General features: G+C 43.5%; 2 protein-coding genes across 2 annotated transcripts in view; one reads left to right on the top strand and one right to left on the bottom strand.

The window, feature by feature from the left end:
• The window catches only part of phactr3b (phosphatase and actin regulator 3b), a gene marked incomplete at both ends in the record, with an annotated part of 48036 nt that extends 32604 nt beyond the window's left edge, over positions 1-15432 (bottom strand). Inside the window, one exon of the mRNA XM_080728332.1 lies at positions 15324-15432. Coding sequence (XP_080584458.1) covers positions 15324-15432 — 109 coding nt within the window. The remainder of the gene's footprint in view (positions 1-15323) is intronic.
• Positions 15433-18750: 3318 nt separating this feature from the next.
• Positions 18751-24412, top strand: part of mybl2b (v-myb avian myeloblastosis viral oncogene homolog-like 2b) — a gene marked incomplete at both ends in the record, with an annotated part of 36145 nt that continues 30483 nt past the window's right edge. The window contains one exon of the mRNA XM_080728333.1: positions 18751-18770. Within this exon, the coding sequence (XP_080584459.1) occupies positions 18751-18770 (20 nt within the window). The remainder of the gene's footprint in view (positions 18771-24412) is intronic.

Raw genomic sequence — 24412 nt, forward strand, 5'->3', positions numbered from 1 at the left:
AACATATACTTTAGCTGCTTACAATTTAGCGCTGCTAATTCCCTTATACAATTTCTCATGTTCAGCTCCGAAGGGGATGGAAATCGGAGGATTTGAATGGAACAACACAGAGGAGATGGAAACGTAAGGATTTGAACGGGATACCATCACAGACATCCAGACTGTTTGCACGGTGTTAGCCCAAACACAACCGCGCTCATCGATCTGTGAAAGAGTAGCAAATCGGCGCCTTGGGTTTCACTGACACCCGAGGCAACCACAGTGGGATGCCTCAGTCTTTGACCTCAAACAACGGGAAGCAGGTCAATTGTCCAAGCCATGTCTGCCTCTTAATACATCTATGTCTGCCTGCCTACTAGGCTAACATGTTGTAGGGAATTCAGGTCAAGCCTGCTAATAACTGCAGCAACACTGTAGGGTCAGACTGCCGTTACCATGGTTACCAGCATGGATGCTGCAGAAGGGACCCTTGGAGGCACAGAACCACAAGAGCATGAGGAATAGGGGGTTGCTGTTGCCACACAGAAAGACAGAGATATCCAGCCTATCACAGCCGAGAATCCGAGATATAATAATGCATAATGTAAGCAAAGTCCCTGTATTCTTTTATTTCTAAGATGTATTTCTTCAGAGAGGGTGGTTTAGGGTTCTGTAAATCAAACACAAAGTTAATTCCAAGACCCTAAAATGGACATTTATTTAATACATTTAAATGTTGCACAGTTCTGTTCTAGAGTAAGCATAATATGGCTCTATTCGGTAGGGTAGATTATTAGTTGTTTGTCACTGCAAGCATTTGGCATAATCAAATAGTTTGTGTTGTAGGCATTACCAGTAATTTAATTGGCTACTTCAGAGTTCCCATAATAAAGGAGATGCTACTTCAGTCTTAATCATCATGAGAAGTTTCAATCACTTGCAGGTGGTCTTCTTCAAACACTCAACATGTGCATGATTGAATATCTCCAAATAAATAAAATGATGCTTTCTTGAGGAGATGTAAACAGAACCGCAGCTGCTGCTGCTGCTGTAGGCCATCTGTAGAGAAACACATTCTGTGTGGGCCAAATGCACGCCGTAGAACAGATAAAACAAAGTAATGTACTCTGGCAGGAGCTGAAGTCTTAGTCATGCTACCTACAGTAGTAGGGACTGTGGTCTGTTATGTGCCGTATGTCAGTGGTTTATTGTGGCTTGCCATGGAGACCCCGACCCTCTTTAGGACTTTTTGACATCCGTGCAACACTTCCACATAAGTCTGTAATGTTTTCTTGTACAGCCTGTTTGTTTGTGTGCACGACACGACGTGTTTGTGTCTGTACTATGTGGTTGATTCTCCCCACGGTAGGTTTACCGCCTGATACACGCGGTAAGGATATTCCTTTTGTGTTCCTTTCGCGTAACTTTTCAACATTCACGCAACATTGACACACCTTTAACCTTGTCTACTTTGTACTAACTTTCATCATAAACTGACAGATCAGCTGATTAACCTACTTTGGCTACCTACTTTAAAACACTTAGACAGCCATAGTTTTGCCATATAAATGTAGATTAGTTACCAAAGCTTTTTCCTATTGTATTTACCAGATTCTCTGTGGGTTGTGTGCGTGGGTGTTCCCGTCCACAAACGCCAAAAGTATTTTCTTTGACGCGGAGAAGAACAATTACAACCGCGATGATCTGTGTGTACGTTATGGTCCATAAAAAAACACGCAATATGACCACCAAACGCGCAATATGGGAAAAGAAGCAGAGATACTGTATATCCATGTTTCTGCAGCCAGGATGAATACAATTCAATGGGCGCCGGAAGTCGCCCAATGTAGTATTCTGCGAGTCTCAATACAGTAATTGAGACAAGGAATTAACAATCAGCATCGTTTATCATACAGTATAGCAGGGGTCTTCAACGTTTTCAGGCCAAGGACCCCTTAGTTGAGAGAGAGATAAAGCAGGGACCCCCACAACCTGTTCATAGATTCCATATAGTTTCATCGTTTGACAGGACAATCATCAGTGTATTTTGGATTCATGTCAATTTGTGTTTTCAGATATTTAACCATTTGAACTGTCAATACTTAATAAACTTGACCTTTCACTCTGTACTTGGGGCTCTTTTCCCCCTCTACACCAAACCTCTTTCGGCTAAAGTTCTCAGGATATGGACGTTAGGGTTCAAGTGGTTAATATACCAGTAAGACTCCCTAATCGGGAGATAAGCGACCGTTGGTCGCTTATCTCCACAAATAGGCCAAAAGTTTGTTTTACCAATTATCAAGACATACGGGCAGTTGACAGTTTGCCATGGTTACTCATTGAAGTTGAATCTCCATATATGGAGACATAAGTTGCTCATACCATAGCAACCATGTTTTTTACAGGGCCTGGGATTGATGACATCAGAAATCTCCATATATGGGCATGAAAGGGATTTTGTTTCTGGAAATATGTCTGTGGCGTGCCACATTTGGAATAAAACACTTACATCACACATCTGGATATCCATACAGCCCATCTAGTTTGCCTGTGTCCATTTATGCCCATATATCTGATGACATTGGGACACTGATCTCCATATATGGGCATAAAACTTATGTTAATTAGTAAAGCCTGGGGATCTCCATATATGGGCATGAGGGGTACCCTAAAAGGGCATCATCTGGGAATAGCAAATATAGTTATCCTAGAAAGTGAAAATCTTACATCAAAGGCCATAACTACCTACCTACCACCATACTGCATTCCTCATTAAACTACCTACCAGTAAGATGCCTATAGGGAGAAAAGCAAAGGGCGAGGTTGCACCATTTCTTGGTCTTCTGGCCAGTGATGTATATCGGACCATTTAACCATAATGGAGACATCTGGTACCCAAAGATATTCACAGATATGGGCTTAATATTGATGACATAAGGGATCTCCATATATGGGCGTAAAAGGGATTTGGTTCCCCTGGCATCACAGGGATCTCCATATATGGGCATAAAATGGATTTGGTTACCCTGGCAACACGGGGATCTCCATATCTCCATATATGGGCATAAAAGGGATTTGGTTCCCCTGGCATCACAGGGATCTCCATATATGGGCATAAAAGGGATTTGGTTCCCCTGACATTACAGTGATGTCAGTGGCTGGTTCTACAGAGGGGATCTCCATTTATGGGCATAAAAGGGAATGTATGTATGATGATGTCAGATATCATAGACGTCATAGGACTTTCACATAACGAATAACTGAGTAAGCATGTAAACCCGTAAAATCTATATTTGGGCATGGCTGATTTATGACCTCATCATGATGACACGAAAAAAAACACAGCTGAATTGTATAAATGATCAGTGCAGAAACCAACAGAAGTATTTGACCAAGACTCTTCGATTTAAACATCAACAAAGGTGTGACGTTTGTTGATGGTCACAAAGGTGTGACTGACGGACGGACGGACGGACGGACGGACGGACGGCCAGTGGAGGTTTTCATAGTAAACTGCTCCCTGACGGTCGCAAAAAAAGGAGAAAAAAGGTTTCTATCACACAAAGATTTGAAGGACCCCCTGAAGTAACTCTGAGGACCCCCTAGGGGTCCCGGACCCCCTGTTGAAGACCTCTGCAGTACAGGATGAAGGCCCTGTGCCTTTTCACAGAAACAATGATGGAGTGAGGCAGGGTGTGCCTCCTGGCAGAGATTTGTTCACCTCAGAACGCACCATTCTAGTTTTGTATCTAGAGTTGTTGCCAACTGAAGGCTGCTCTGGCAAAGACTCTTACAACAGTTTTGCTTTAGCCAACATGCACTAGATTTTTGTGGCAGTAGGCCTATCTCTAAAACAAAAATACATGCATCCCGTTACAGTAAAGAATATTTATTCATTCATTTATTAATTCTTACAATTGATTTGGAATGTGTGGTTTCAGATCGGTTTCAAGTAGAGGGGAGAGCAAGTGGTGATGTAAACAAGGAGGTAAACAAGGGGTGAAACACACATCAAACATTATAAAAGTCAATGGTTTAATTTGACCCCAGGGACGCCAGAATAAATAAGTAAAGTGCAAAACCAAAGGCACGTGCTACTCAGTCAACAGGACTCTCATTCAATATTTACAAGAGTTCAATAGATATGGCCAGGGATGGAGAGAATGCTACATTTACTATTTACTACTGTATACAGACCAATACTAAAGCCTTGAAGTGTTTAAAACTGTTACTCTTTACTGTCTTTAATCTATAATTCTATTTATTTCTACTTGACGTGTGTGTGTGTGTGTGTGTGTGTGTGTGTGTGTGTGTGTGTGTGTGTGTGTGTGTGTGTGTGTGTGTGTGTGTGTTGTGTGCGAGCGCTCGCCTGCGTGTGTGTGCGAGCACGTGAGTGGTGATGGGTTGCTTCTGACAAGTGATGTTACTGCAAGTGTCAAGGGAGTAGGGAAATGCAGAACCAGCAGCTTAAGAGTCAAACCAGTAGCCATAGTGTGTCCATCACAGGAATTATTAGTACCAAAGTGGTTTACAATTGATTGCACATCTCATTCACAGAGTAACTTAATCATAGAGCAGTTATTGATAGCCATCGATGCGGGCGGGTAGAAACCTTGTATCTTCTCCATATTTATTTATTTTCGTCGCTGTCCACCTGACAGCGATGATATGAGGACTAAATAAATGATAAAACAATATACTCATCTCAGGACTTTATTTGCATGTCATGTCCAAATGCCTAATAATAGTTCTCACCCATAAAGATGTTGCATTCTCACATATCAACATACAGTATAATAAAGACTTTTGGTTAGATCTAGATTCAAACCAAAACATTTCTAATTACTATGTGTCTTTTCCTACTGCTTACTTTATACTCCAATACTCCATAAATGCAAATATGAAAATAGCAGATCTACAAGCTTGATGCAACACATTATAAGCTATTAAAATGTTATATTATGATAAAGCAGTTAGTTACGAACCAGAATTCAGACAAAATCATCCAGCTGAAATCCCCTAGTCATCCACCAGTATGCCATTATAAAGTTGCTGAATCATGCCTCAGATATAACCAAAAGGCTTTGCAAGTAGCCTATGAGCCACAGTGTGATATTTGGGAGATTGCAGACAGCAGAATTCTGATCATTAATTTTAGTTGAATATCTCTGCTGTCGGGCGAAAATACACAATTGGCATAAAACCGGTATTTATGTCAGTGACCTGCCGGTCACCGATTCGTCCGATTTTTGATATTGGCCGATTCCGATGTCCATCCCTAATATTATTTTAACCAACACTCAGATGTAAAGGGTGTTCAATAGCCCTGATTTATGCCAAAAAAATCTAAAACCTCAAAAATGGAGTTAAGAGGTTTTGGCCAGACAGTGACGATATGATTTTTGTTTTTTGTCTTTTTTTTGCTCTTGGAGGATTCCACATAAGTGATACGTCAATGTTGGGAACTTGGGAGGATGCCAGATTTCTCAGGTTCAACTTGTCACCGACGGGGCCTCGTCCTTATACAGTATGTGTGGTAGTTCACAAAGGGGAGCAGCCACCACACCAGAAGATGCTCACGGCAGGTAGTTTGGAGATAATTGCCAGATTATACACCCGAGACAAGGTAGTAACTGGTTATGATGATTTGTCATTTTGCTGGTCATCTATTTATGACATACATACATACATACATACATACATACATATACACACATACATATACATAGGCCTATGCCTTTGATGACATTTTACATGAAACGTAAGCAAATTCCTGTCAGGGCTTGTAGCTAGCATGCATGAATGGTTTGCATCCTTCTGAGCAAGGCCAAATGGATTATTAATTAAATGTAGCCTATTTCAGCAGATGCATTTTAACAACATCAGAATAGGCTCATTGAGACACAACTGGTGATAGTTGTCCCACGCCCAGTGGTGGAAAAAGTACTCAAACGTTTTACTTAAGTCAAAGTATCAATAACGCAATATAGAAATACTCTGTTACAAGTAAAAGTCCAGAATTCAAAATGTACTTCAGTAAAAGTACAAAGGTACTGGCACCAAAATGTTCTTAAAGTACCAAAAGTAAAATAACTCATTATGAAGAATGTCCCATTTCAAGTTTTCAAATGTATAAAAATCTCTTGAAAATAGCAGATCTACAAGCTCACAATGCATCGCGACGCATTGTGAGCTTGTATATTGTCTATTTTCAAATGGCCAAAATTGGGCTGAAGTGTTTAAGTGTATGTTTTGTAATTATTATCAAAATCTACAAAGTAACTACCGGTAGTAACTAACGTTTTCAAATAAGTGTAGTGGAGTAAAAGCCCAATGATTGGATCCGAGGTGTATTGGAGTAGAAGTAGAAGTATTGGAAATTGGAAAAGCTCAAGTAAAGTACAAATACCTCAAAATTGTACTTAGGTACAGTACTTAAGTAAAGGTACTTAATTACTTTACACCACTGCCCACGCCGCCTTGTGTGAGTCAATACAGTATAGTGAACGATCTGGAGATGACCTTCTTGATCCTGTTGCTTTAATTACATCTATTACAACCACAACAAGGACGGTCTCTCTTCGTGATGAAGTGCAATTCCCTTCTCTGTGAGACGCAGTGTGGATTTATTTATTTAATAAGAAATGTAATTTAGCCCTGGTGGGTTGTAGTCTGCAAAAACGCCTTTCCACAATATTCTGTACACGATCACAGATGTGTTGTTTATTTTCCCCAAACCTCCGCTCCCTCGCTGTATAATGAGAATGTCAAAGGGATCAGCTGGATGCTCCAGTGTGTTCTCATGTGCAACATATTGCTTTTACTGAGCTCTGAAAGGATTTAGGTCAGCACATGAAACATTCATAAAAAATACATCATGTGTAAATGACGAACAGCTTAAGTCAAGTAGATTCCCTGAGGAAGATTGGTCCATTGCTCAGTCACTGCGTAGAAACCTGTCGTGATACAATTAGATAATATCTCTCTGTCTCTCTGTCTCTGTCTCTGTCTCTGTCTCTCTGTCTCTCTCTCTCTCTCTCTCTCTCTCTCTCTGAATTAAGCATATTTATGTATTGCATGTGCATGTCCACCCCAGAAGCTATTTTAATGTTAATGCAGTCAAATTGTTGGCTTATTGCATTCTCTAATGAAACAGAACATACATTCAATTATTAACATTTAATGTGCACGTGCAAAATGAATTGCTTATTACAAACATCATGGGCACTGAAAGTGAAACAGAACAACACTGGGAGGGAGAGTTGTAAGCTACTGCAAGAGTAACTACTATCTGAGCTGGTTGATCTGTCTTGTTTATTAGGCTATTAATATTTTATTGTTTTCAGGTATGCAAACATCAAACACACGATCATCTATTTCTGCAAGCTGATTATTCTGTCTTGAGGACACTATTATCATGTCAACACAGATTTTTACACTCTTCTGTGTCGCTAACAAATCTAATCTCATATTGTGTAGTAGTAAATAGGGGGAGGGGCAATGTTGTTGGTGGTGTGTACAGTATGTCTGTGCATCTGTGTGTAAGCGGGGGAGGGGGAGCATCTATGTTTTGCCCTATTTCTGCTGCTGTTTAATAAAGTGCATGCAATGCATGGACAAAGAAATTATCTACGTTCATATTTTATGTTATTATTATATCCTGTGATCTTAGGTTTTAGATCTTTTAGCTTGTAGATTGTCTATTTTCTCAAATTTTGAGGGACACTGTTTTTGCAACAAACATAAAATATGGCTTAAGTGGTTAGCCATACTAATTGAATTAGTTGTAGTTGATAATATATATTTATAAATGTTCAGGTTGGTTTATTGATATATAAAAACGTAAAAAGTAAAACAAATTATTCCCCCAAAAAACATGCTTCTCGGTTATTATAATCGATAGATGCAGCCCTGCCTTGTAGACCATCGGTTCTTTGATTCCCAGCATACTTTACTTGCCAAAGATTTCTGATGAACCATCTAAGATGAATCATAAATGCTCATTCGCCCTTTTGGCACTTGTCTTGAGGAAGAAACAAGGATTACAAAAGATGGGGGTCCAAATGCAAAAAGATATTAGATGTCCATACTGGTAAAGTGATAGTAGAAAAAACAAATCATAACACTAACACTTTAATATTAGCAGTATATTGACAGTAAAAAACAAAACAAAACATGAGGTATATCAAGGGTCACTAAAGTTCACAAGAGAATTGCTGAAGAAAGTCATGTTGGCACTATTTTCTGTTGAAAGCCTCAGCCTTAACTTTACAGTTGAGCTGGCCCTGCTGCCAGTCAGACAGTCCCCAGTATTGTTGGGCTCAGTCAGCACTTGACTATGGGCCAAACTTATACCTTGCCAGTCCAGTCTCCATTTGGGTCAATTTATCAATTTTTACACTCAGCATTAAATGAACACGGATAATTTTACTGTGTCCTTCTCAACCAAACTAGCTTGTCACATGTGAGAGTCACACTATATTGTCCTTTGATTTGATTGGAGGAGGGTGATGTCATATTTTGTCCTGCGTGTGTGGCGTTGTTGTCCCTGGAGTCAGTGGAACCCAGGGACATCTCTGCATGGTGCATAATGGAACAATGAGTATGCACATGATGAGGTGCCTTTGCTTTTCAATTGGCTTCTGTAGCTCGGTGTCTTGGCCAGAAGATATAAAAAAAGGTAATCAATATACCGCGCAAAGACCCAAGGGGGAAAAGGTACTCATGAAACAACGTCACATGATAGGAAAAGTAATTATTTTAATTGAAAATACGTTAGTTTCGATTATTCAGTTATTATATATGCAGTGCACAACCAGATCACTGTCATGCTACTCATGACAAACCCTTCACCTCTGCTTTCAGATCTAATTTTGAGGCACATGCTAGAGTGAGAGTCACAGCGATTGAGATGTTTTCTAACATTTCTTTTATAAAATGTCTCAACTATATCATTGTAGGTGTCTGAAGACATTTACTGCCCTCAAAGTGTGACCTCTGAGGATTCTGGCACTAACATATCTACCGGTACGTTAAAAAGTGATATTTCACTTTCAAAAAATCTTTTGGTAATTTTATCGTCTAATCAGGCTTTTATGAACACCCTGAACAGATTTTAATTTGCTTGATTCAATATTTAGATATTTGATGTAAATGTTATCAGGCCCTCCAGGCCGAGGGCCACTCCCCATACACACCCATTTTAACTCCAAACTCCATTTTAACCATGATAGATTCATTAAAAACACCCATTATTTGTTCTGGTGACTCATACTACCCTCCTAATACGTGAGCAGGCCGTGTTTTTTCAATAACTTTTTTCATTTATTTTTATAATTCTTTAGGAAAATGGAAAAAATTAAATACAATAAAGAATTATTAAAAATAAATGAAAAAGGTTATCGAAAAAACACTGCATTCTCACGTATTAGGAGGCTAGTATGAGTCACCAGAAGAAATAATGGCTGTTTTTAATTAATCTATCATGGTTAAAATGGAGTTTGAAGTTACAATGGGTGTGTATGGGGAGAAGCCCTGGAGGAGGAGGGCCTGGTAACATTTACATCAAATATCTAAATATTGAATCTAGCAAATTAAAAACTGTTCTGGGTGTTCATAAAAGCCTGATAAGACAATAAAATGACCAAAAGTTTTTTTGAAAGTGAAATATCCCTTTAAATAGTATCTTCATTTATAGGATTTGACAGACACGTGACTGTGACAAGTGCACAGACACGTACTGCAACATGCTCACTCCTTAGTCCTTACAACGGTCAAAGTAGTATAATAAGCAAGCGATAGAGTGCTCAGTGATGCAATTAAATCTTATCTAAATGGTCTATATATGCAGTATGACCTTGGCTCCGAGTCTGGACAGACTGTGTGCTCATTCTCTCTGCAATTGGGCAGGTGGCTGTGAGCAGCCCAATTCACCCTGATGATGAGTCACAGACGCAGTAGTCGCAGCATGCAGCTGCCATACACTTTTCATAGCTTGATTTATGCAATACCTTGGTATCCGACCAAGTATTGCGTTCATGTGGCCTCTTCAGGAAACTTCTGATCTCACTTAGAGCACTGTCATATGTCTCCTCTGTGCATGTGCGTGCACGTGTGTGAGTGTGTGTGTGTGTGTGTGTGTGTGTGTGTGTGTGTGTGTGTGTGTGTGCACACGTGTGTGTGCACGTGTGTGTGTGTGTGTGTGTGTGCTTGTATGTGAATGAAGACAACTACATGGGGGCCGCTCTCCATTCGGACATGCTGCCATTCAGACATTGACTTCTAATTGTCTGAGTGGCAGCACGTCCATAGAGGTTAGGTTAGGTATAGGGTTATTCAGCCATTCACTGACAGCAGACTAGGCAACCACACAAGGTACCACTCTCATCTGGAGCAGTTATGGGTTCAATGTCTTATTCAAGGACGCTTCGACACACACAAAGCTCGGAATAGCCAGTTATGGGACCGGGAACGTTCTGCTTCCCAAACAGTCACTCCACCTCCAGAGCCACAGCTGCCTCGTGAGCCAAACCAGAGCATGATGACAGTGCAGTGAAGAGTGTGTTGGTAGTAATGATGCAGGGCATTTGACTATTTGTAAGGAAAGATTAAACTATAGCAGTAGGGCTTAAATGTTTAAAGGGAAGAAAAGACAACACTTGTACCATATCACAAATCACTATTACGATATCCAAAATCCCATATTATAACTAGTCTTATTTCATAATATCGATATAATATCAAATAATGCCAAGCTCAATGTAACAGACATCAGCTTGTATTCTCTGCAAACTTCTTCCATTCCAAAAGCTTGGAATGCAGTAGTGCCAACTCTGGACATCAAGATTCCATGTTGCCAAACATTCATTCAAGCCCCATTTAGGCCTGAAAAAAAAATATATATATAAGGTATTCAAAAATTACAAAAACAAATATGTTGAACATACTGTACATGTACTGTACTACATATACATGTACAGTGTGTTCCTGAACTTCCCGGCCTGAATGGGTTAATAAAAATAGGGACATAACTGATATAGCTTCTCTGCTTTCATTCTCCTTGCATTATGCATCAGAATTTCTAGTCTATAAGCAGATGACAAATATATTTTATTCCATTCTCTGATTTTTAACTGAGGTTGCCATGAAAATGCTCATTGGGATTCACAGCGCATTTGTCTTTCAGCTGAATACCAGGCTCCAAGGTCCCACAATAACATGTAGGAGTATGCTGCCAGATGCCAGGAGCCAGGCTTGCTGTTCTTTGTGTTCAACCACCCCTCGAAACGCCTAAATCATAGCTCTGAATTGGTAAAGCAAGGAAGGCCCACAACTATCCATGCATAGATGTTTAATAAAACATGTTACTCATACATTATGGGGTCCTAATCTCCTCATCTGGCCTCCTCCAACCTGCCCCGATGGGATGCAAAAAGGAACACAGGCCTGAAACTGGCTGGTGGATCAATGAGTGGATCAGGGGTGGGCAGAGTCCAAGGAGAGAGCCTTTGATGTGACAGCAGCCTGTCAGATTAGCACCACAGCAGGGGGCCAAGAGGGGTAAACAAGAGCTCCTCCTACAGGTTAGAGCAGGGGTGGGCAACTTTGATGATGGAGAGGCGCCAGATCGGCTATTTCCGCTATTTTGGAATTGGTATCCTGAAAAGTTAAAATTGTATTTCATTTCAAATGCATTTATATGTTCTCATGTTAACTTTAGGAACTTAAATACAAACATTGGACATAAAAAAGACCAGTACTAGTCATTAAGTTACTAATATAGAACATGTTTGCATGTTTGGAATCGTATCAGCTGAACAATAATATATCAGTATTCTGATATTGGGGTCGCATTAAGTGAAGGTTAGGGCCGCATGTGGCCCCCCTGGGCATGTATGGGTTAGAGCAGGGGTCCCCAAACTTTTTCCAGTGAGGGCCAAATAACTTTTCCCTTCTCTGATGGGGGGCCAGGGTCAGTTTGTAACAGAAAAAGTGTGACGATCGCAGGGGTGCCTATCGCAGGGGTTCAGCGCGTCTGGTGACTGTACTCGCCGAAAGACTCACGGCATTTAAGACATCTTTCTTCTCGGGACACACCTCCTCCACAACAACATTCAAACATTTCTTGACAAACTCTCCCTCAGTGAAAGGTTTACCGCCGCTTGCGATCAGCTGAGCAACACGGAAACTGGCCCGAACTGACAATTGGTTCAGCTGAGTTTGGCGTACAAATGTAGTCTGCTGAGCTAACAGTCCACTTTTTAGCTTTGAGAGTTTGTCTGCTCGCATTTGGCCTTGCAAGCTATCATACATGTCTTTGTGACGGGATTCATAATGTCGCCGCAGATTGTATTCTTTGAATACTGCCACCTTGTCTTGACAGATGAGACAAACAGCCTTTTCTTACCCTGCATTCTGAATCAATTTTTCTCTTAGTCTTACCCAACCTTTTTGCCATTATTCCGTTCTGGGGGGCTCACGTTCACGTTCTATGACTGGGGCAAAGTGAGGTTGTAGTAGCAACATTTTTTTTTTTTTTTTGCGTCATCGTTCAGGGGGCCGGGTCAAATGTGGAGGCGGGCCGTGTACGGCCCCCGGGCCTTAGTTTGGGGACCCCTGGGTTAGAGGCTACACAGCAAAAATCCTGAGTGTTAATTTAATTCTTGAATGGAAAAAGGAACCATATAAGGGTACATCTTATTCTTTTCAGTTAATAATTAGCAGTTATGGTTTTGCTGTGTACAGGGGCACTAACAAGGTATTGTCATCACTTAGGGGAACACATACACACAGATGCATGCACGCCACACACACACACACGCACACGCACACGCACACACACACACACACACACACACACACACACACACACACACACACACACACACACAGACAGACAAAACCTACAGGGAGCCTGTTGGCTACTATGAGCTTTCTGCACACTTCATTTGTTAAGAGTGTCAACAGTTTCATGTGGAATGTTGATGGTCCTCATATGTCACCGTGCTTATGGCATGAAAAGAAGCCTAAAAATGTTAGGCTGTACATGAGTAATCATTTCTAAATACAACAATGAAACCACAACTTGAATCTAATCCTTGCTTAAAGTTAGTACGCCATAACCCAAGTAGTTTGATGGAATCAGAGGCCTTTTTATATTAAAACTATCCCATTGTATGGCTGAGGAATTGTGACATTGCCCAGAGTGTCGTGTTCATCACTCCTAAAAGATGTCATGTCCCCTATTATATTAGGCTAATAGTGATGGTTCTTCTCACTGAGCCAAGATCACAGCTACCACAGGGATGCCAAGGATATAAACGGTTAGAATTGAGCAGAGAGGTTGGAGAGATGGGGGAGGGCACACTGGGTTTGCTGTGCTGCATTGCCCAAGCCTTATCTGCCTGATGCTGCACAGCAAAGGACAGCTTTACTTGAAATCTGTTTTGCCGCGTTTAGGGGATCCATGTGAATTCTGAGCAAAACATGTAATTGAAATGAATGGCATATGGCAGCAGATACTGCATATCAGACTAATTTATGTCTTACACCCGCTCCATTACATAGGCATAAAAACCATAACAAAATAACAATAATTAACAAGCACTGGATTCAATATGAGGCTGTGAAAATGACAATAGAACTTTGACATCTTTCAACAATATTGTTATATCTAAACTTAAGATTGACTTGATTGGCTAACTTTAGATATAGAGTCAGCCAATCAAATCAATTTCCCTGATGTTCAAGCCTTCTCCAATACAAACAGTTTTACATTGGAGGGCTGAGAAGGAAGGCTAGAGAAGGAATTCCTGCAAGCAACGATGCAATACGATCACAAAAAATGAACACTCTTACTGCGTCTGGGCACACACACATCCACATATACAAATGTTGAAAATGTGATTCAATAATTGATCTGTGTTTAAAACAAACGATTGCTTTCACACATGAGTTGTATCACATGCATGCAACTACTAACCAAACTACACATGATGCACAATCTGTCAAGAAGCCAGAGAACTGGGACTGGGGGGGCTAAGGGGGAGCTGTCTTTTTTAGAGCGGGGGCTAATTAATTTTGGCAACAAACAATAATGAATTGTACTAATATGACAAACAAGATTCTCTCGCTTAGAGTATGGATAACGTAACTGACCAGATCATTGGCAGTTTTCAACTCCAAATCTGTGGACTGTAGGTGATCGAATAGGGTTTTTGTGAGGCTGAAGATGCTTTCCAGCATAAAAAGTAATTGGCATTTCAGCATGAATGTGCTATCCTGTGCATCACCGGGTGTACAGAACAAACCGACCTGGGAAGTAGCCAGATAAACACCATCTCTGCTCACAGTGGGAGTGCCAAGTGCTAGCTTCTGCCATTTGGGTCACCATGGAAACAGCTAAATACACAACCAGTCATCAGCTTCAACACAGGCCATTCTAGTGTGATTCAGGTTTGAACATACTTGTCCATCCCGGGTTAATGAGGTTAACAGCCACTGATATATGGATGGACACTGGGAGGAATCACAACACTATATTATACACCAGTGTTTCTCAAACCTTCAAATGTCAAGGTCTCCCGTTAACTCTGACAGCGTACAAATGGAACCAAATGAACCCGTCAGGGTTCATTTGGTGCCAGAGTTACACACTTGTATGGGTCAATTTAGACCCCCCTAAAGGGACCCACAGAGTCCCTGGAATCCACTTTGAGAACAGTGTTGTAATACAGTGTAGGCCTTAGGGTGTGCTACTTCATAGCAGTGATGCATAAGGGTCTTTGCCATCTCTGTGATCATTATAGGTCTACTGTAGGCTACATGGATGGACTACCAAACACATGTAGGCCTAGTAGGCAATTATCAATTTAAATAGCCAAATTCTGTTTAGTCTACGAAAATCTATCCACATCCCTTAATCCCCAAATATGGCTGATATGGAATCTGTTTGCATGCTCACACAAATGATTTTGATTACTTGAAACATGCCTTTCACACATTATTTATTTTCTTAGAATAAGCCTAGACTTTTGAGTGTTAATGATAGTCAATTATGAATAGCCTACAAAGTGATCAGTGATCAGACAGTTACACGTTAGCGCACGTTTAAAACATACACGAGGTTGTTGCGTAGCAGCTTAGCCTATATACTACGTACACATTATTAGGGATGTCATAACATCATCGGTTGTGAGACGGGCTAATAAACGATTCGTTAAAGAAACAGCTGAGCACGCACACTGCATCAACGAATGGGAAGGAGGGGGGGAAACGCTTAATGGGATTGAAAGATGTCACACGGATTGCCCACGGACATGATCAAGAAACATCCATATTTTTACCTGCTCTGTGCGCTTCCCCGAGCCGAGCCTCGGTGATGTTGCTCGGATCACTTTGAGATCTCCCTCGCTGCAACACGCAGTCCTCTTGCAGCCCGTTTGAAGAAGCCATGGCGAGAGAAGATGATGAGCAGCACGGAAAATGACAAACGGAACCGTGGGCAGCCTATCAGCGTCAGCCAAGGTCACCACGAATAGCAGCATCAAGTGGGATTGCAGATTGAACGTGGTCGACAGACTGCAGCTGCAGCTTCTGTTGCAGCTGCTGCTGCTGCTGTTGCCTGGCTGTTAGCTACTGCTGTTGATGGGGTCCCGATCAGGAGCGAGGCTGCTGCTGGGGAAATCCATTACGCGCGCTGCAGCATCACATTGGTGCTGTGCTGTCGTGCACTAACTGTGACAGTGCGCGCACTTGACGTTTGGAAATTGGGGGCGCTACAGTGCGCGAGGTTCCCGTTCCCCCCTGTACAGCAGAGCTGAGCGCCTCCACTCGTCCACTGATTTGAATTCAATTCAACCCAATGATTTAGTAGCCTAGTACACACATAGATGTATTAATTATACATTGAGTGACTTTTGACCATCTTGAGGTGATCTACATTTAGAATAGAAGGCCTATCCGCCCTAGGCTATATCAGCTGGGACACAGGAAGGAGAGCAAGTAGGCTAGCCTACATGAAAAAAAAGAAGCAGTTATAAGAAGATGAATGAATTACTGTAATTTTTTCACAATTAATTTATATGAGTCAGGACTGTAACTCTTGTTTCAGAGAAGTAACTCTGACTGAAACCACCTGATGTGCTTGCTTGCTTGCTTGTAGAACCACTTAATACTGTAGCGAACCTGCAGATGAGAGATGACGTAAGCAATGACAAGTGTCACTCACAGACTGATGGCACACACCGGAGTTGAATGAGAGACGGAGCGCTGATCAGTCACGGCTGGACGTGATTGCTGGGGTGAAGGGACAATACAAAATGGTTTGCTCAGTACGACGGAGTCGTGTCTGGAGAGCGGAGCTCAGTCCATGTCCAAGGCGTGTAGCCTGCTGAGCTATCTAGTTGAACGTGCACTCACTGCGGGGGGTGGGTGCCGCTCGCACGCTGTTTAGGGCTGCCGGCGGTGAAGATAGAGAGTGGGACTAAGGCCAGGTTCCGGCGTTAGGCAGGGCGAGACATTAGAAAGTGGGGATACAATAGGAGTGCTTTAATTCCGCTCTCCAGTGTGTGCGAGCTGTCTCCTATTGCCAACGGGGGCGGCTCATACGGCGTTGGACGGCGCGGACGCTTACCCACAACAAACTTGACTGTCCTACTTAAAGCGGCCGTCCTAGCGCCACGCTCAGACCCTGTGGGGGGTCTCCGACCAGGAGAAAGTTAAGTGCTGACCACTTAGTATAGGAAATGTCAATGGCTGAATAACTTATGTTTATAGGCTTATGTTATGAACTATGCGGCTGATGAATTCTAAGGCTAATAAATTAAGGCGGATGAACTAATGCTGATGAAATGTGTTTGGGCTTGTTATGATTTAGGCTAGACTGTAATGATTATGAATTCAAGCTTTTAGTGTAGGACTGCGGGCAGCTCTAGTACTGGGTGGGTTGGGGAAGAAATGAATTGGGCTAATGAATGAATTGTTGTATTCTAGTTAACTAGTTTTATTGTTTGTGTATGCTCTACTCTAACTTAGGACCATAAATAAAGAAGTGTTTTGATAATTGTGACAGTTGACTTCTGCCTCCATCATTATAATGTGCACAGTAGGCTATAACTAATCTGTGGGCGGGCTCTTTGCATCTCTCATACCTGAGACAAGGTTTATTACACTGGTGGCAGCGGCGGGATCTTGTATCTTCCAAATTTAACATTGGTAAAGTTAGCCCTTAGAATGTCGGAGGCAGACAATAACCTGTCACAAAGGCAGAATAATGCGGAGGTTAATGAGAACACACCTTCGACTAGTGCTAGTCACTCTGTGCGTCCTGCGAGTGGGCAGACCCCTCGCCCGGTCTTTATGCCTGAGACATTCACGGGAACAGGCCGTGAGTGGTCTGATTGGTCAGAACAGTTTGACTTAGCAGCTGAAGTGAATAATTGGGATGAGGGGCTCAAGCTCAAGTTCATGTCTCTCTTGCTGTCTGGGCGTGCCCGAGACATGTATAGTGGCTTGCCTGGGGAAGCTAAAAACAACTATGCACTGTTAAAAGCAGCTATGTCACGTTGTTTTGAGCCCTGTGACAGTGATGATTGGGGCAGGGCTAGTTTCACTTCACGCCGTCGATGCCCAAATTAGACTGCTAGGGAGTTTGGTAATGCTTTGAGGAGGCTCGCAAATAGAGCCTATCCTTCAGCGGATGACCGTACCCGCGATATGTTGGCTAGAGACCAATTCATATTGCATCTAGCTACAGGTGACTTTCGGATCAGCTTACGAGCCGCTAAGCCTAAAACATTAGAAGAAGCCATTGAATTGTCCTCCGAAATGGAGCTGCTTAGAGACCTGGAACAGTGTCACGTGACTCCCGAAGCCAAAGTAATGGGTGTGTCAGTGGGAAAATCCAGCAGTGAGGAGCAGATGGGTGTCTTATTGGGGGTGGTTGAGGGGTTAAGACAGGATGTTGCGAGTTTGCAAACAACTGTTAAAAACATGCAAGTAGCTCCAAGGGCACCTAAACCCTTGCAGCCCACAGAACACCCCGGTGGAGAACGTGGGCGTAGTGTGCCACCTAGTGGGGCCGCCAGCCAGGGGTACAGAGACAATGGAGGGGGATGTTGGGAATGTGGGTGTACCAAACACATCAGACGTAACTGCCCATACCTGCAGGGAAACTAGAGGGGGCAGGTACCGCAGGCCAACTGCCTGCCCCCGAACACATTAAGACAACTGTGGCCGTTGCAGGTAATCATGGGAGTGCTGGGTATATTTCTGCAAAATTAGGAGGGTTTGACTCATTCCTATTAGTTGACAGTGGTGCAACATGCTCCGTGATTCCTAAAGAAATCTGGTTGAATATCACTAATGGGGGGTCAAAATTGGAGGGACACCAAGGGGAGGTCTCTGCTGCAAATGGTGGGGGGATGGGAATTCTGGGGAAATGGCAAACAGTCTGTCAGTTTGGCTCACTGGCAGTAGTTGCTGAGTTCTTAGTGGCTGATGTCCCATCCAAAGAGATCTTATTGGGATTTGACTTTCTCCACAAATATGGAGCTGTAGTGGATTTTGAAAAGAACGAATGTAGAATAATGGGCAAGTGTCTTCCCCTTATTGTGCCAGCAGAGCTAGACAAACCCCAAGTCGTCACCATTCCGGTGGACACCGTAATTCCCCCCCGCAGTGAAACCATCATTGAAGGTAGAGTAGGAAGTATTGTGGGGTCTGGGCGAGAGGGGATGTTCGAGCCTAATCAATCTGTGTCCGAACATTGCAATGTCATGGTGGCCCGGGTGGTTTGTAGAGTAGAGCAGGGCTCCCTACCGGTCCGGGTCATCAATGTAACTGACGAGGCTCTCACTTTGAAGGGAGGGATTAAAGTGGGTATGTTGCATACTAATGTTGAAGTGGGGACGAAGGCAGAACATTTGGGGATGGCGGATAAGGGAGGGGGCTTACCTGTACCCTGGTCCACAGACTCGCTATTAGACCAGTTCGGGTTAAGACAGAAAGGTTTTGAGGCCCCAGAGTTGACAGTTATCCAGGATTTACTGCACCAGAATTTGGAAGCATTCAGTACAGGGGATAATGATTTGGGGAGAACTCACTGTATTGCACATCAGATTGACACAGGTGAGGAGAGGCCAGTGAGGTTGCCGCCGCGGCGTGTCCCACTCCATTTACAACATGAAGTTTCAGGACAGGTGAAGCAGATGCTTGACAATAACATTATTCGTCCCTCTCATAGTCCCTGGGCAGCCCCTGTAGTTTTGGTTCGCAAGAAAGACGGAAGTCTACGCTTTTGCGTTGATTACCGCAAATTGAATGATTTGACTCGAAAAGATGCATACCCTTTGCCACGTATTGATGATGCCCTTGACATCTTGAGTAAGTCGTGTTGGTTTTCCACTCTCGATTTAGCCAGTGGGTACTGGCAGGTCGAGATGGATCCCCAAGACAGACCTAAAACGGCATTCACTACACGCCAAGGCCTTTTTGAGTTTAATGTTATGCCTTTTGGTTTGTGCAATAGTCCGGGCACATTTCAGAGATTAATGGACCTGGTGTTGGCCGATCTGCAGTGGGTAACTTCTTTGGTTTATTTGGACGACATTATTGTGTTTGGTCGAACCTTTCATGAACATGCTGCAAGGTTGGGAGAGGTGTTGACTAAATTACGGCAGGCAAACCTCAAAGTAAAACCAGCCAAGTGTAACCTATTTGCTACGCAGGTTAAATATTTGGGTCACATTATCTCTGAGCAGGGGGTGCAAGCTGATCCAGCCAAGGTGGATTGTGTGCGACAGTGGCCAGTGCCAAAGAACCAGACTGAGGTCAGAAGCTTTGTTGGGCTTGCGTCGTACTATAGAAGATTCATAAAAGGTTTTGCAGACATTGCTCGCCCTCTGCATCAACTTACCGAAAAGGGTAGACGGTTTAAATGGTCTGATGGCTGTCAGGCAGCCTTTGAGTCGTTAAAACTTAGCTTGATGTCAGCTCCTGTCCTTGCCTACCCTGACCCCCATAAACCATTTATTTTAGACACAGATGCTAGTGATACAGGAATCGGGGCGGTAATATCACAGGAAGAGGGAGGGCAGGAGCAGGTCATAGCTTATGCCAGTAGGGCATTGTCCAAAGCAGAAAGGAAGTATGCAACCACTAAGAAAGAGTTGTTGAGCATGGTCATGTTCACTCAACACTTTAAACACTACTTATTGGGCAAAGAATTTGTGCTCAGGACTGACCATAATTCTTTGAGGTGGTTGCATAATTTTCAGGGCGTCGAAGGACAGCTAGCTAGGTGGTTGGAACAGTTGGCCAGGTTCCAGTATAAGATTGTGCATCGTCCAGGACGAGTGCATTCTAATGCAGATGCACTCTCTAGGTTGCCTGCATTTATGTCAGAGAGGGAGGCCCCAGTAACACAAGCTATACGTGCAGTACATCAGGCTCGTCCCAAGGGGCCGCCAGTTTTAGAAGAGGGAGATGAGTTGGTGCAGGCTCAGAGAGAGGATGTTGAGTTACAGCAAATTATTGCTCTTAAGGTGGGGAAGAAGAAGTGTGGGCAACCACCCAGAGAGTTACAGAAGTTTGCACCAGTATGGTCGCAACTGCAGGTGCAGGGTGCTAGGTTGGTGAGGATACCTCCTAGTAATTCAGATGCAGCCAATCAGGTTCAAGTTGTTCTCTCTAGAGCTTTGGTGCCTAAAGTGTTGGAACAGTTGCACAATTCAGTTACAGCAGGCCATTTGGGGGTACAAAAGTTGCAAGCTAAAGTGAAGGACCGTTTCTATTGGCTGGGGTGGTTCGGGGATGTTAAACGATGGTGTCAGGAGTGTGTTGATTGTGGTTCTCAGAAAACAGCTGGACCACAACGGCGCGCCCCTCTCCAGACATCAGTAACCTCCAGGCCATTCGAACGGGTGGCATTGGACATCTTGGGGCCACTGCCTGAGACTCCCAATAAAAATAAGTATATCTTGGTAATTGGGGATTACTTCTCCAAATGGACAGAGTCTTTTCCTATCCCTAATCAGGAAGCTCAGACAGTGGCCAAGGTGTTGGTAGAGCAGTGGGTTTGCCGATTGGGGGCCCCGCGCACTATTCACACAGATCAAGCTCGGAACTTTGAGTCTAACTTGTTTAAGGAAGTGTGCCAACTATTAAACATGCATAAAACTCGCACTTCACCTTATAGGCCAGAGTCTGATGGAATGATTGAAAGGTTTAATAGGACATTAATCTCGATGCTGGCATTGTTTGTGAAGGATAATCAGACAAATTGGGATGTGCTGTTACCCTATGTAATGTTGGCATATAGGAGCAGTGTACACTCAAGTACTGAATTTACGCCCTACAAGGTTGTGTTTGGCCAGGAGATAATTCTCCCGGTCGATCTGATGTTGAATCTTGGTGGGGGGGAGAAGTTCTCTACAGCTACAGAATATGTTTCTAGGTTGGCTGACACACTGTCCACAGTGATAGGTGCAGTGAGGCGACACCAGGTCAGGGCCTCAGGTAGGCAGAAGGAAGCCTTTGACGTTAGAGTCAGGTGGCAGTATTATTCAGAAGGGGAGCTGGTATGGGTCCGGTCTAAGGCTAAAAAGAAAGGTGTCTGTCCGAAACTGCAAAGGCGGTTTAAGGGCCCGTATAAGGTCCTAGAGAGAGTGACAGAAGTGTTATATCGGCTAGTGTTAGTTGAGGGAGGACCAGAGGTTGTTTTGCACTTCAACCGACTCAAACCTTGTCCTTCCCCCTTACCAGAGAGAGATGACCAGAGACAGCAGACGGTGCCTGCACAATCTGGGACATCTGGTGGTGCTGGTTGGACCCGCTGGCAAACACCGAACTCTGCAGCAAGGTCGGGAGGGGGAGACACAGACACACAGCGGCCAGAGAGAGCAGCAGTCCCCAGTCAGGGGGTCGGGGAAAGAGTGCAACAGACAGGAGCCCGGGTGGGAGACCAGCCTTCAGCAGAGCCAGGGGCAGCGACTCCAGGAACCAGCAGTCGTCAGGCCTTGGCAGGGGAAGGGCGAAGTATGAGACCCCCCTCGGTGGAGAATGCACAGACCCCCAGTCCGGGGGTTGGAGAAAGTTCGGGGGGGCGGCAGGTGTTAACATCCTCTCGTCAAGGACGACAAAGAAGGTTACCCGGGTGGGCCAGTGACTACGAGCTCTGGTGACTCGGGGACGAGTCTCCTTTAAGGGGGGGAAGAGTGTAGCGAACCTGCAGATGAGAGATGATGTAAGCAATGACAAGTGTCACTCACAGACTGATGGCACACACCGGAGTTGAATGAGAGACGGAGCGCTGATCAGTCACGGCTGGACGTGATTGCTGGGGTGAAGGGACAATACAAAATGGTTTGCTCAGTACGACGGAGTCGTGTCTGGAGAGCGGAGCTCAGTCCATGTCCAAGGCGTGTAGCCTGCTGAGCTATCTAGTTGAACGTGCACTCACTGCGGGGGGTGGGTGCCGCTCGCACGCTGTTTAGGGCTGCCGGCGGTGAAGATAGAGAGTGGGACTAAGGCCAGGTTCCGGCGTTAGGCAGGGCGAGACATTAGAAAGTGGGGATACAATAGGAGTGCTTTAATTCCGCTCTCCAGTGTGTGCGAGCTGTCTCCTATTGCCAACGGGGGCGGCTCATACGGCGTTGGACGGCGCGGACGCTTACCCACAACAAACTTGACTGTCCTACTTAAAGCGGCCGTCCTAGCGCCACGCTCAGACCCTGTGGGGGGTCTCCGACCAGGAGAAAGTTAAGTGCTGACCACTTAGTATAGGAAATGTCAATGGCTGAATAACTTATGTTTATAGGCTTATGTTATGAACTATGCGGCTGATGAATTCTAAGGCTAATAAATTAAGGCGGATGAACTAATGCTGATGAAATGTGTTTGGGCTTGTTATGATTTAGGCTAGACTGTAATGATTATGAATTCAAGCTTTTAGTGTAGGACTGCGGGCAGCTCTAGTACTGGGTGGGTTGGGGAAGAAATGAATTGGGCTAATGAATGAATTGTTGTATTCTAGTTAACTAGTTTTATTGTTTGTGTATGCTCTACTCTAACTTAGGACCATAAATAAAGAAGTGTTTTGATAATTGTGACAGTTGACTTCTGCCTCCATCATTATAATGTGCACAGTATAACTAATCTGTGGGCGGGCTCTTTGCATCTCTCATACCTGAGACAAGGTTTATTACAATACAAAGCTTGTAGAAACACTTAACACACTAAAAACAGAAATAATTAGGTCTACTAAGGAACCAGCAGGGATGTAGTGGGGGGGGGGGAACGCGGGGGTACGGAGTGCCCACACTTCTCTCAAGTCAAGTCAGTTGATATTATATTTTCAGGTCGTTCTGACCCAGCAATTGGTTGAAATAGGCTCGCCAGCCGTGCTGAAATGAGCATGACTAACAGCAGATGGTAATATAAGATTTGAAAATGGATTAATTAATTGGAAATATCAGTTGTGGAGCTATTTTGCATGGGAAGTTTGGCTGATGATCCGGTCATCAAATTATTGGTTGAGAACCACTGGTCTAAGGCTATTTCTGCCGCCGCGCAGATCCGTTTTAAGCCAGCGAAAACGTTATGTGCACTCGCACGGACGCACGTGCATGTGTGTGCACGCGCGGGGAGTGCCCACACTTCCAAATTTAGCACTACAACACTGGGAACCAGAACTAATAAAAAAATGTTTACTCCTAGTCTCCTACACTCACAAGATGTAAGTAGCAATACAGAAACCTTGCGTTGATCACTAGACTAGAAAGATGAAATTGGAAATTGCAAGTGTGGTTTTCTTGCAAGTATCTCTGACTGTCAGTCCTTGTCCCTATTCGAGCGGAGCTAACCATTCCCTCCTTGTCCCTTTCATGCCCATATTGAGATCCATGATGTCATCATCAATATTAAGCTCACATCTTGGAATGCTCATAATATGGACATAGGCCTACTGTGTCAGTCTCATCATGTGGTAGGCTATGACATCATATAGACTATAGTATAGTCTATATGATGTCAGACATCGTCGCCATATTTGGGAAAAGTTACATTTGTAACTAGTTGTGGGTTGCGCCATATAGCACCATCATGGAGTTGGCCAATACCTCTGCATCTGACTTCACAAACTCCAGATATGGATATAGCTCCATATGGATTTTATGGATAGGCCACACAGCAATAAGTGTAAAAGGATAAAGGAAGGAAAACAATTTAGGGGGTCAAAAGTAGGCATAGCCATGTTGTACTATTATATACCCCTCTGTCTTTCAATGTTATATGAGATACATAAAGTGGTTATATGTAAATAAGCCGTAAAGCTTACTAGGATCTCCTTTTAGTTGACCTTGTACCACACCAGTCAGTGATTTGTGCTGTCATGAAACTGTACCAAATTAACAAAACTGCTAATAAACTCTTCAAT

This window comes from Nannobrachium achirus, assembly GCF_963921795.1.
Source record: "Nannobrachium achirus genome assembly, chromosome: 6".
NCBI classification, from domain to species: Eukaryota; Metazoa; Chordata; class Actinopteri; order Myctophiformes; family Myctophidae; genus Nannobrachium; species Nannobrachium achirus.